The sequence below is a fragment of the Rhinolophus ferrumequinum genome, chromosome 28, assembly GCF_004115265.2.
Source record: "Rhinolophus ferrumequinum isolate MPI-CBG mRhiFer1 chromosome 28, mRhiFer1_v1.p, whole genome shotgun sequence".
NCBI lineage: Eukaryota > Metazoa > Chordata > Mammalia > Chiroptera > Rhinolophidae > Rhinolophus > Rhinolophus ferrumequinum.
The window spans coordinates 6,317,269-6,331,949 of NC_046311.1; the positions used below are offsets into that span (position 1 = coordinate 6,317,269).

General features: G+C 44.1%; 1 protein-coding gene across 3 annotated transcripts in view; it reads right to left on the reverse strand.

Moving 5' to 3' along the window:
- The window catches only part of AGBL1 (AGBL carboxypeptidase 1), a 563,788-nt gene that overhangs the window by 327,889 nt on the left and 221,218 nt on the right, over positions 1-14,681 (reverse strand). For all 3 annotated transcript variants that reach the window (XM_033100349.1, XM_033100350.1, XM_033100347.1), the window contains one exon: positions 13,973-14,153. In XM_033100349.1, the coding sequence (XP_032956240.1) occupies positions 13,973-14,153 (181 nt within the window). The remainder of the gene's footprint in view (positions 1-13,972; positions 14,154-14,681) is intronic.

The window sequence follows — 14,681 nt, forward strand, 5'->3', positions numbered from 1 at the left end:
CTCTCCTTCCAAGGGCCTTCGGCCCCTACGTTGGAAACTCCCTGTGATGTCTGGCCACTTCAGGGAAGCCATCGCAGACAGGATGAAGGGTGTCTACCGTTTTATCATTTTCTGTGCATAACTCTGCATTTTCTGTCTTAAGAGAACGCTCGTCTTTGCTTTACATGCCCAAGTGTCCTAAGATTACGTGGAGATAATAAATGTCTACCTAGTTTGCAAATAGGTCAGCCTTGCATGCCATGGTCATTCAGCGGGGGGAGATTTTGGCCTGGCCTCTAAACTCAGCTCGAACACTGTGAGGATTTCCATGCCCACTGAACCTTACTGGGCATCCTTTTTCGCTTCTATAAAGAGAAGGTGGGACTGGGTTTGTTGAAATGCAAGAGTCCCTCTGATGCTAACATCATAAGATTCTATTAACTCCTGATTTTGTGTATAATGTAGTGGTAAATGGACAAGTTCTAGAAACACACACACACACACACACACGGGTGAGGGATTCCATACCCTCTTCGTTCAATTACTATCTGTGTTCTGTCTGCCCTTACACTCTTAGTTTGCCCTTAACATATTAGTTTCCTCCAGAGTAAAGTCATGTTAGTACTTAGCACAGAGAGTTGTTGTGAGGAAGAGAAGAGAGAACGCATGTAGAGTGTTTAGCCACGTCACACACATGGTAAATAATTAATATTGCCGTTTAATTGTCATTGATGTTGGTCGTGATTGTGGAGATGATGCTGACGGCAGCGGCTGGGAGAAGTGGTGTGATACGTTTAAACTGTGCATTTCTCCTACATTTCAAACTTGTAGAAATGCACGAAAACTAAAACCAGGCAGTCAGCTAGAATAAGTGAGAAGAGAGCACATGCCCACATAATGAATTAATAAATCTGTCTGGTGTGGGGATGATGGTGCTGAAAAATGATGCAAAGAGGCACAGCAAAGTTATTATGCCATGTCTAATCTACCTTCCGCACCCAAGTGTAACTTGGAAAAATTTAAGGAAATCAAACAGTGTCAATTAGTTATATTACAGTTGAAAAATATACCACATGTTGGAACTAAACACAGACCACACATGATTGAGGTTAAAGAAGAGAAGTGACTCAAATACCAAAGGGACTTGGAAAGGTGGCTGTCATAAAGAAAACAATAGTTCTAATTAATGAAGAAAAATGTCTGTTCCCCATTCCCTCTGCTGACCACCCAAGAACAAATAAACGGACAGAGGTCACTCTCAGATAAAATCACATGGCTACAAGGAAAACACATCTTAACCCCAAGAATTGGTCAGTACCAGCGTTTTCTAAGCAACGTACTGTAACTTCCACGTGGGGATTCGCAAACGACAGGGTGAACACCCATCTGTTTGGACGCCTAACGGGAAGATTATCTCCAGTCAGAGGGAAAGATGCCAAGTAATTCTTTGCAGTTCCCAAGCTTTGATGATTATACAACTTAACACGGTAAAATGCTGCTGTTCCCAACATAGGGCTGGTGACAGGGAAATTTCTCAAGGGATTCCCGGGGCCAAATTTCCCCCTTTAAAGACCCAAAGCATAAGTCAGCTCGGGGTGGGTGGATCCAAAGAGCAATAACAACACTGTCTATTTAGACACAATCTCCTAAGCGAGGCATCCGCAGAGCAGTAAGACTGGTGCTAGTGAATTAAATTTTAAAAATCCTGTTGCAATCACTCCCCTGACATGGCCCCTTCCTTAAACTCCACTGTCGATTATTTTTTTATTTATTGTAATTACTTTAGTAATAAGATTTGTTTTCTTGTATATATATATATATATATATATATATATATATATATATATATATATATATATATAGCTGTGCAGAGTAACAAACAAAAATAATAATAGCCAAAAAGAGTTATGTTTCTTATTTATCTCCTTGGCCCGTTATTGGGCCACGGGGAGGGGCGGGGAGCAGGGAAAAGCTGTAAATAGAGAAGAACGTTTTTCCTGCAGAGTAAAGACGTATAGGAGCGTATTTGCAAGAGGGAAGCAGGGCAATGAAGGAATTAGGCTAATAATTCAAAAGGGCTAGGTGGCCCAGAGAGATAAATAACCAAGGAAAAGGGACCTGGAAGTCAGGGCATGGAGGGTGGATTCACAATGCCAAGGTCTAAAGGGTGCCTGTGACTTTCCTGTTTCTAAATCGGACGGCTGGGCGGAAGGACCCAGAATGAGAGAGTAGAATATGGCTCCTCAGGCTTTTCCCCAGTGCCTGCCCTGGAGGTGCAATTCCTTCTGATGCCTCACGGGGCGCACTTTCCCAGGAAGAACCGTGGCTTCTGTGGGTGGGGGGACAACAGGCTGACATGTGGGGGGTGGGCACCCCAGGGCAGGCAGTTCCTAGGCTGGGGGAGACAAATCCCATCACCCACAGGCACTGACCCCCTGAAACACGCTTTCCGTGCCCTGACAGAAACTGAAGCTGATTACAAGCTGGCTTCTCTTTTTGTCCATTCCACTGGGTCAACGGAATCTATTTAAAATTAGTGTGAGGAGGGAAAATGGCAATAGGTGAACTCCTCCAGTTCCACGTTTTCTCTACTGCTGTGTATTTTGTACAATTTCTTTAATCCTATGCCCACGTCGTAATTTTTAAACCACAATCACAAGGTCAACCAAAGCTTTAGTAAGACAGATACAGATATACAGATATAGGTGATATAGATATATAGCTACAGATATTGATACAGATGATGTAGCTAATATATGGGAAGATATATTAATTATATATTACATGGAGTTATATTTTATATACATAAACAAATATTTTATATATATATGTATATAAATACACACACACACACACACACACACACACACACACACACGGACGCTTCCTCACCTTTGACTCTCTCCCCCGCTCTGTAGAATTTCTATCCCACTGCCATACCTTACACCTTATGCTGACTCTCTCTAAGAAACTGAGACACAGAAGCGGGAAAGAGACCGTTAAGCCCATTTGGCCTGGCCAATGCGAAGAGCTCTGCATGGCCCGCCACTGACATTCAGAGAGCAGAACACAGTCAGAGGGACGCTTACGCTCACCCATGCTGAACAGTTTCAAAGCACTGTGGCATGTGATGGTGATGCAATGGACGTGGGGTGCCATCAGCAGGGCTTACTAGCTCCTTAATAAGTTGAAAAAAAAAACAGGAGTGGAGAGGTTAAGGGACTTGTCCAAAGCCACATAGCGGGAGCCCGGGGTGGGGGTCTTCTGATCACCTGGTGGGAATTCCTTGTACTCCATCACAATTCCCAGATGGAAAACAAGAGAGTCAGGGAGAACAAGGAAAAGTGCCAGTTGTTTCCTTTGAGAAAGGCAAGGAGATCTTCTTATAGCGCTGATAACGGGACAGGCCCGCCTTCTCCTTTCACAAAGATAGAGCCCTCGTGACAGCAGACGGCAAAAGGACCCTTAGTGTCGGCAGAGGTTGGCAGGACTGTGCTTCCTATTTCCGGTTATAGCCTTTCAGGTAGTTTAGGGAGCCATGGAACATACATCACTGAATACATGGTAGATGTGATGGGAATGGAGAAGTAGCGCCATTTCTATTTCTATTACTCCCAAGGGTTTGCTTTCTAAAGACTTCTAAGCACCTGCGGAAAGCCAGTGTTAGGAGTGGGAACCGAAGAAGAGATGTCTAAAAGGGGAAATGGAGAATGAATCGATGCTCATCTGCCTGCATCCCGTTTCTTCCTCCTTTAGGGGAAGGAACAGAGAAACACTGGAATGCAGACAGATACCAGAAGTGGCCCAGCCAATGAGGGAGCCACGCATTTAACAAAACAAGCACCATTTCCCCAAGAGCCTCAGCCCCAACTTGATCAATGATTCTGTAACACGGAATCATTTTTAATTGAACGCTTCTGGGAGGTGAGCGGGGAGAACGCATCAACTACAGGCACAGTTGGCAAGAGCTGGGGATTAGCATTTGGCAACATTTATTATTGCTGTTTATGATGGCATAAATTAGGTTTATGCAGATATAATTAATAACCCTAAATTGAGGAATAATAAATAGTAATATTTATTCGAAACTGCAATGTCTGCGGAAGGCAGACGGAGTGCTGAAGTTCCCGACTCTGTTTCTGCATGCAGGCTGTGGCAGGAATGGGGTAAGAGCAAGAAAGCCCCGGGGAGCGCACCCCCCAGAACTCTGAGCTCCCGCACTATCCATCATTTAACACCATGCAAATGACTGAGCAGCAGGGCCTTAGAGGTTCCAGAGCAAACAGTTTTCATTTTGATCTGTGTGAACAAGTTCACCAGCAGGACTGACTGTGTTGCATTTCCCTCTGGAACCAGGACCCTCAAATGTTCTCTTAGTCCAGACTATTCCTAGGGTGTCCAGGAGTCCCCCCCCCGTCACCCATGGGGGATACGTCCCAAGGCCCCCAGTGGATGCCTGAAAGCATGGATGGTACCGAGCCCTGTATCTGCTATGCTTTTCCCATACCTCCCTATGACCAAGTTTGATTTATGAATGAGGGGCAGCAAGAGATTGACAACAATTAATAACAAAACAGAACAATCATAACAATATACTGTGATAAAAGTGGTGTGAATGCTCTCTGTCTGTCTGTCTGTCTGTCCGCCTCTGTCTCTCTCTCTCTCTCCCTCTCTCGATATCTTATTGTCTTGTACCCACCCTTCTAGTGAGGCTGTGAGATGATGAAACGCCTACATGATGAGATGAAGGGAGGTGAATGAGGCAGGCACTGTGACACCGTGTTAGGATACTAGGGACCTTCTGGTGATGCGTCACAAGCACTTCCCGGCTTCCCTTTGTCTGAATGGCTGGCATCACTACTCTTGCACTTTGGGGCCACTGGGAAGTAAAATCAGTGTTACTTGAACACAAGCCCTGCGACGCCACGACAGTCAATCAGATAACCAAGACGGCTCCTGAGCGACTCACGGTTGGGGAGCACCTGCAACGTGGAGATGGGGGACAAGGGGTGAGTCAGGGCCTGGGCCTCACGAGACTGCATCACAGCAAAACCCCAGACGAGGGGGCCCTACTGTGTGAGCAGAGGTTTGGACTGTTGCACCAAATGCCATGTTCTTCATGGTTCTCTCTACATCCTTTCCCATCGTAGAAGGAAAGTTACGGCCATCCTGCAAAGTCCCTACAGACCATAATTTGAGAATTATTGACAGATGTTTGCAAGTTAAGAATTCAAGGCAGAAAACAGCTACTTCTGCATTTGTAAAAAATATGTAGTGTGTACCTGTCTTTCATTTTGTAAAGTTGCGAAAAGTATCTTTGGAGTTAATATATTCCTAGAATATGTTATGAAGTAAGCAATCCATTCGTCCTTTTTTCCCAGGGAGGGCAGGAGGTAAATGGACAAAAATGACAGATCCTCAGATCAAATTATCCCTTCTGGATCAAAATAACATTCCCTCCCCCCATTCAAATATAAGGAAAGTAAAGAAAAGAGAAGGAGACTAAATACCCTTTCCCGTGCAAACATGGCAGAACCAGACCCAGGCTGACACTTCTACCAAAGAGCCAACCTCTCCTCCAAGTCCAAAACTGTTTTTAAAATTTTCCTAAAATGAAATAAAGCAAAAAACAGCCCTCCGCTGATAACTCGGGTCTGTTCCAAACAGCACAAAAGAGCAAAATGATCCAAATTTCAAAAGTACGTGACGGCAAGTTTAAATTCCTATATCCACTCCCAGGAAGAGCAGCTGATTTCTATGTTGAAGGAAGAGGTGCCTGGTGCAAGCTAAGCTTTCATTGCTGAGAAATGGGGTCGTTGGCTGGCAGACATTCACAGGGCGATTCCCCAGCAGGAGGGCTGGATCCCCCCGGCCCTGCTGCAAGGAGAACTCGGAGCTGAGAGTATGATTCTCATATGGGGGTCCTGTCGCGTCATCACGACCGTCGCCATCATTTCTACAGACACCAGAGACTCAGTCACTCAGCTTCCCCGAGGCCACAGAGCACGCAGAGCTTTGTCCTGATGGGCTTTTCAGATTTCAGCCTTCAGAGACAGAGACAGGGTGTCTTTCTGAGTGTGTGTGGGAATCCTACTGGGAGGCTGACCGTCTGACAGCTACTCTCCCTCTGCCTTACTGGTCCCCCCTGATTTTTCCTGCCCTTCCTTCTCCCCACTACAAAGGCGCCCTGATCCACTACCCTTGCTTTGCAGGCCACACTGCCGAGCTCACCTCACAGGCTTTCAGAACACCAGTGCTTAGAAGCCAAACAGGAATCCCCTCCATGGGGAGAGCCTGTCACTTTCACATAGGACCCAGCAGGAGCCCTGAGGGCACACATTCTCCAGCATGCAAGGATCCAGAGGACCCGATCTTATTAAACCCTAGCCTGCTGGAGACTGCCCAGACATAAAACCAGGCTCCGCGACGTGTCCTTGGTCATCCTTTAAAGAGAGCAAATGATGACCAAAAGCAGAAGAAGGAGGTAGAGAACGCTAAGTAACGATGAAGCCCACAGCTTCAACGGGTGATACATGCCTTCCGTGGTGAGAATGCAAATTTTCCCTTCCCTGTAGGAAAACGTGATTGGTGGTACACCGATCCTCAAGTACTAACATTTAACGGACTGTGTATCCAGCAGTTCATTTCTAACAGAGGTGCCTCAACGCTGTTTAGAGCCCTTGCTCTGGTCTGCAATGACCTACCTGGAGGGCCACAGTTGAAGAGACTTTAGAAAGGTCAGGTACACCCAGAGTTAGACTTAACAAACATATATTAGGCACTTACTATGGCCCGAGTTCTGCGTTCAAAGCATCTGAGAGGTGAAGCTCCAGGATGACTGTTGGAAAACTCTGACATACGGTGGCTGCGTAACCAAGTGGAGAGGCCACCAGCTTGAGTCCTGACTCTGAAACATGTGATGTGTGGCCGACCTTACATATGTCTCCTAATTTCTTCCTCAGTTTCTTTTCTCACTGGCAAAATAGGAGTACGATATTTGCTTTCCACCTCACCCCCATAGTTATAAAATATTAAAATTATACTTTTTATCCTATCAGACTGACAAAAAATTAAAAGATTGATAATGTGCTGTGTTAGCAAGGGTTTGGGAACCAGGCAGTTTCATCATTGAGGGTAGGAATACACATTTACCTATTTTCTAAATAGAGTCATCTGGCCATAATAGGTATCAAATATAAAACATGCTTTACATTGGACTCAACCAATTACTTTTGAGAATTCATCCTAAGGAAATGATCAGAGAAACCCACCAAGAGAATAACAAAAATAGTCACCTGTCTATTGTTTATAATGGAGAACTCTTTCAATTAATTATGGCCCGACAATATTATGGGATTGCTATTTTAAAAACTAATAATGCAATGTGTATTCTTTGCCATAGGAAGATGTTGTTAGTTAACAAACTATACGACAGAATACATTATCTTATGAAAGTTAAAACAGGTACGTATATAGAAATATATTTAAAGAAATAGATGATATTCCTGAAGCTGTCAATTTACAAATACACGGTTAATGGATCCTCTCCAACTTGCAGACAGTGTTTATCTGCAGGCAGCCTGACTCAGGGAAGGCCTCCGTGTTACACAATTCTAGAGGAGCCCTGTAATTATCCAGACTGGAATGTGAATGATGCCCCTTGGGGAAATGCATTACAGGAGCCCTGAATTTGGGTCCTTTTAAATTTCTTCTTTAAGCTTTTTGCCACAGTGGAATTTTCTACACTAATGATGTATCATTTTTTTACCCCTATTGGAAACAATAAAACCATTCTAGTTTCTGAAAGCAAAGAAGTCACGTATACACAGTAATAAGCCCGATGGTAGTCAGTAAATGGACGCTTTGTGCTTCTTTGCCACCAGTTGTCTAGAGCTCTCAGCTGTCACCCTGCAGCTAAAACTGCAAATTACTACACTCAGGCTCCCTGGCCAGTTGGCTTCCTGGTAGGCTCTGCCAACAAGACGCACTAAAGGGAGATAGGAAAGCAGGAGGAGGAAGGAAAGGACACCCTTTTGGTTTTCTAGTTCCAGGTAATGCGACTAGAGCAGCAGCAGGCAATTGTTTCAAGCCATGTTGGAAGAGGCACAGCCACCAGCATTGCCACATGCTCTCACAGGTGCCAGCAGCATGCGTCCCCTTGCCACTCGGGTACCGGCCACTCTACCCTCCTTCGCCCTGTCCGCTGTGCCCCCTGGCCCGTCCAAGCCCCTGCCACGTCAGTTCCCTCCTCAGAGTTCCAAGCAGCGGCCTCAGGAGCCCTCAGCACCTGAGTTCAGGTAACTCCATCTCTTCCCTTTGCTTCCCCTTCCTTGTAAGGGGTACCCAGCTCGGCAGTTATTCATCTCTTGGTTGCTTTCACATCTGCTTTTTGAACTGTCAGACTTCTACCACCTGTGGGAACCAAATCTCATCTTTTGAAACATCTGTTATCGTGACTCGATCATGCATCATTTTTACAACTAGGAAACAATAAAGCTATTTTTCTCAAATGTTCCAATTTCACTCAGGACGACTCTTAAAACATTAGCTATTGTGCTTGTGATTCACTGAGCCCTTAGGAATTTCTCTAACTATGGCTACCACCGATCCCCTCCCCCACTCTTGGGCACCGACGCTTCCTTGAAATCTCAACAGCGCAGCTGAGATTTAAAGACAGAAAGGCTTATTCTTTACTAAAGAATAAATGGTATGATAGACGATAACTACTCAAAGAAAATTGAAAACTGATTATTGGCGTAGCCGTTCTCATTCTCAAGTGGCCACTTCAGGGGCGGTCCCTTCTGGCCTCCTTCACATGGCGGATGCCACCGCATCCTTGATGCGCTAGGGGGCGCCCTCTGGTTAGACCAGAATTTCTCAATGACTACGTTGCCCCCCTCCCACAGGGACGTCTGCACAGGCAGCAGGTATGAACGAAAAGACCCAGCAGCACAAACCCCGGGTTACTTATGCGACTGGATGTCGGGTTCTCACCAGTCTGGTGTTTGGGAGCTCAGAGAGCAGCTTCCATTCTGACCCATGCAATTTTTTTAAATATAAAATTACATGCTTATGAGGGTCAATTTTTTTTTAATGTCACTGATGTGTGAAATCCAAAAGTCTGAGAACTGCTATATGTTATTAGATTGAAAAGATTTCAAATCCATTAAAAAGTGAACGCTGAGGTCACCTCAGGAGGAAGCCCTGAACATATCAAAACAGGGATGAGGCATGGTCCAGCCCAAAGGCGAAGTGAGCTTAACTCGGAAGCCCTTTGCAATCCTGAATAGTTGAGTAAAAATATACTATAAAACAGAAAGTGGGATGGGAGCCCCAGACAAAAAAATCATCTGAGTGCTGTTTACTCAAACGCTGGCTACAATGGGAACGGATGTATTCTCCAACGGAGAAAGCTGACAGGACAAGGTAGAGTATTGAGGTCAAGCCAGGAATTCAGATTCCATGGAGGACCCAGGATGAACCCCTTCACTCATCCTGGGCCCAAATCGGAAAGAGCTGGTACACCTGTGCTGTGGTTCATTCTAGGCATGGAGAACATGAAGGTCAGATCAACAGGATTAATTTCAGAGACCATCTGCTGGTGGAGCTGGGCTCTTTTGGTATCTCCATCCAAGGTTGGGGAGAGCAGACAGACGAAAATGAATATGAGCTTTGGAGTCAGACAACTGGGTTCAAATCCCAGCTCTGTCACAAGCTAGCCATATAGCCTAGAGCATGGGTGTGCATGCATGCGTATGCGTGTGTGTGTGTGTGTGTGTGTGTATATATATATACTTTGAGTACTTTCATCACCTAGATAATGTCTCATGCTATTTCTGTCTTGAACTAGCTTTCTGATCTTGGATAACTCATTTTACCTCGTTAGTCACAGTTTCCTTATCATCTGGAGGATTGTGGGTAAATAATATACACAAACCCTCCCAGCTAGAACATTTCAATGTTTTTGTATTTTAATACCCTTCAGTCACTAAGAAAAGTAGTGTAGGATAGACAGAAGTTTTGGTCCTGGCTTTGTATCATCAACTGTTAAAACTGTATCCAAGACTGCCCCTCTGTGTGTTCATTTTCTTATCTAGAAATTGGATAGAAGATGACATACATTTTGGGGGCCATAGTTACTATTGGGTAAGAAAATATACGTAAAAGGACGAGCGTCCTTCTTGTCCCATAAAAGGTGATGAATAAATTTTTTTTAGATAAAGTCCATGCGTGATCTCATGGAGTACAATAAAGCTTTCACAACCCACAGTGGAGCAAAAGACTATTGGCACTAACTTTAAATGGTTCCAAATAATTAAAATTGTCAAGGTCTTTTTTTTTTTTTAATCTGATTTTTATAGTTTTATTTGCTTCCCCTAGAGCTTTCAGCTATTACTTCTTAATACTTGGTGTGTTGACTTACCGTATGTCCTTTACTCTTCACTGTTGTTTCTGTTCCATAATGGCCTGGGGAGAAGGTAATCAAGTGTGTAGAGTTGTATATACAGACTAAGAATTAATATACTCTGATTCTCCTGTGAATAAAATGCTGGGCTCTGTGTTGCTGTTATAAAAATTATTTAGTCACTACAACAACCAAAGCTGAAAACTTGGGACTCATGCTCGATTTCTTCCTCTCCCTCACTTATGTGCCATGTCTACCTTTTAGGCAGTTCTGGAATCATCCGCTTTCTCCCCAATCCCCACTCTTATCGAGCCACCATTATCACTTCTGCTCTTACCCAGTTTGTTGACTCCCTGTTCAAATTCATCCCATACTGGAAAAAATTCTGAGTCAAGGGACCACTGCCATGTTTCTCCTGGATGACTAAGAACTCAGCCCACTTGAATACAAACGACCAGGCTAGCAAGATGGTAGGCTGTTTCTTTTGGAAACCATCTATGCATTTCGTTTTCCCACTACAGATGTGTTGCTAAGAGATCTTTGACTTGGCAAGACTCACTATATTTTTGCTAGAAAATCCTGGCTTTGTGTCCCTGGCCACGATTTTTAGAACCTCCCAGCCATCCTCAGAGGTTCCATTTACCATCACGACAAAAGGAAATGACTCTGCTTTCACACATTTTTGCAAATTCCATGGCAGCCCATTATGACTTGTGAAAGAAGGGTGCAGTCTAGTAGGTTAAGGGGCCCTTTAAAGTTGAGGCTCCATAATCTGTGTGCCGATTGCCACCTTGCTGGCCAGACCCCACACAAGGCAGTTCTGAGAACTTTAAGAAGCCTGAAAACAGGAATGAGTCCAGAGCACATCAAGGAAGGTCTGACTATCAGAAACCATATCACAGAAGCAACGATTAGGTAAACTGAATCACACATGGAGAGGACTTCACATGAGGAAGTTAAGGCATGAAAACGGAAGATTCTATCTTATCCATGGGGTACCCCAAGGTAACACGGCCTCAAACGTGTGACGCTCACAGGGCAAAAAATCAAAACATGGAGAAACACAAATGTACCTACCTATGCACCATGAAATGGGCACACCCTGAAGGAGAAGGTTAATCACAGAAAGAGTGCACGGGGAAGTTAGAGAAAACCATTCCTCCGGCGGTTTCTAAGCAGAGTTCATGAGCATGAGCCGAGACTTTTACACTCTTGCCTTGTGAAATGTTACAGATGCATGGCCGCCTCAAGGACCCACGACCTGCAACTTTTCCTTTCAGTAGAATATCGTTATGATTTCTTTTTCAGCCAAAATTGTTTGGGTGACCCAAATGATCTCCAGCGTGTCTTGACCCTCTATGATGACAGATGCCACATACGTAAAAAGAGTCATTTTAGTCCTAATAAATAATGGTAATGATGATGAATGGCAGTGTCAATGAGAAGAAGCTGGCCTGCCTTTAGGGAGTCGAAAGCAACCAGCTGTGAGCTGAAAACGATGTGTGTCCAGGCCAGGAGGACGTTCAGTGACTGAGGCCGCATTAACCTTTCGACCTAAGACCTGCATCCAGACCCTGAGTTGGAGGGGCGAGCATCTGAAGTGGAAGAAAGGACGAAGCTTATCTCTGAGCATGAATACTGCCTGGGGCTTATGAGACCTTTCTCCAGACAGCTCGGCAGGGAGATTATCTTCCTCTTTCAACAGAAGAGAAAACTGTGTAGGTCAGAGGAAGAGCCAGAATTCCAAACCAGCATGATGACTCTTTAAACCCAGGGCTCTTTCCTTGCTCTACCAGCCCCTAGACAATTTCAGGGAAGGAGAAACCTCAGAAAAGAGCCAACTCTCATGAGAAAATGTTGAAATGGTTCACGTCCCTCGAGATCCCTTGCTTAGCTGTTTTCCAGCCACTTAGCAAGCGTGCCAGTAAACTATTTGGCCCCTGCAGCAGGGAGGAGCCATTCCTTGATGCTAGAGCTGTTCTTGGGAGCTAGAGGAGCACATGGCAGGAGCCAGCTGAGTTCTGTTGGACCAGGAAAGGACACTGCTTCAGGGCTTTGTCCAGCCTAACATCTAAGAAGTCTAACTGCTGCCAGAGGTGTGATTGATGTTCCCCACGGAATGACTTGGCCTCCTACTCCTCACATGTACTCAAAGACGAGTCAGCAAGACAAAGAGGAAGGCCCCTGCTTGCGGCCCACAAAAACACCTCCACCAAAACCAATGGAGTCTGGGAGCTACAAAACCAGGAAACTTGTTCAGAATGCTTGAATGCCTTCCGTCTCTTCTTTCTTTCTATTGAAATTTTATTTGTAGTCTAGAGCTTTCACTTGGTTGCATTTTGGCATAGTTTAATAGAGTTTACAATTTGGAATTTATCCTGATTTCTTTATATATTACTTTTCTGTTTTTAATCTTATTAACTTATCACTATTCTATTCTGTGCTTAGCCTTTGAAGCTAGTCAATTCTAAGCTGTTTAACATTTATTTAGGTTTTTTCTTAAAAATTAATTACTATTTTTTCTTTCTTAAAATATTCTCTTCATGATTTAAAGTCATTTGAATGTTATCTCTCTGATACTTCGTTTTCTTGTTTGTATTTCTTTATAAGTCTTACCTCTTCTGATTAACCTTTTTAATGTTGCTCTATTTTCTCAATTTTCTAAACTTGTAGCTTCTTTACTACTGATATTATAAACTGTAGGTCCTTTTTCATTTTTAGCGTTTGAAATTATTTTTCCCTTCAATTTTTGTGTATTTTGTATTTTGTCCATTTCTACAGTAAAAAGAAGAATCATCTTTACATGAAGTCTGAAAGAGGTATTTGTACATGCTAATCCTGCTACCCCATCCACTGGCCCTGAGACCTTGGGAACCAGCCCTGACAGCGGGGCCTTAGCTCACAAACTCTGAAAATGCTGAGCCCTTCCCTTCCCATCAGACCTCATCAGACACTGGAATTCATCCTCCCATTGTACCTTCTGAAGGCAGGTAGGGGCTGGGTGAGAAGAAGTACTACCCCAACCTTCTCTCTTCCAGCCATTTTTCCAGTGCTTTCACTTTCAACCATTACACAGCCATTTTTCAACCACTTCAACCATGCCATTTAGATAAGGTACCACCCTTTTTGTATCTGTATCCAAAATTCCATAAAAATAGAAATGAGCATAAAGATTTCTCTATGGTAAACATTAAGAGGCGAATAAAAGCGTTGGTCTTAACTCTGAGGAAATCACAGTTTGAGCCCTGATTTTGCATTAACCTACCACATGACCTGGACAAATCATGTGATTACCCTGGACACCAATTCTCTCCTTTTTAAAAGGAGAGTGTTGAAGTAGATTATTTCTAAGAACCCCTCTGGTATTAATCGCCTATGAACCTGTACCTTTCTGTTTAAAAAACTACAAGACTGACATCAATGTGTATGAAAAGTCCACTGTTATTTGTACCAAGTAACAAAAGCGGAGGAGAATGTTTTTCCTGCCAGAGTACCACGGCCTCTCCAATCGTGCCCGCTGGGCAAAACAACAACGTGTTACTATGGTAACATAAATGTGGGTTAGGTTGGGCCAGGCGCCCGACGTACTTGCCATTGATGACACCATCTGGGTTGAGCATGGGGATGATTTTGAAAATGAAGTTTTCCCTCAAGAGCCTTGCCACAGGGTCACTGCTGACCAAGAACTCCAGGGTCCCCTTCATCACCCAGCTGGCATTGCTCTCTCCTGGGTGAACGCGGGCGGTGATCATCTGGTAAGGACGCTGCCCTGTGGAAAAAAGACAAAGGAAAATTCAACCTAAATGTGCTTTTTGTCTCCATCCAGATCATTTCCCGGGGCCACCTGGAGAAGTACATATATGATACACATTTACCCATTTTCCACCTGCCTTTATGGTCTGCAAGACTTGAGAACGTACAAAGTTAAAGCTGAAGGCTGTTACGAAAAGCATAAGCACTGAGATGCAGGAAAAGAAGCTAAAAAGCAGATTTTTAGCAAGGCCACTGAAAAAAAACAAAACAATGACCTCTCCAGAGTCTAATCACAGGACACTGGATGTCACAGATATGACACTGACTCTCGTCTTCATCACGATCAGTGGTGACACTTAGACAAATGACTTAATTTCTCTGAGGCTATTTTATCCTCTCTAAAGTGGGGGCAGTAATATTGATCTCGTGTGGTTGGTATAAAAAAACAAAACGATGTAAACAGAAAGCACGGGGCATGTTGCTTGCCATTCTGTACATGTGAGTTCCCTCCCTGGTCAATTCTCACATCTGTGGGTAGGAACAT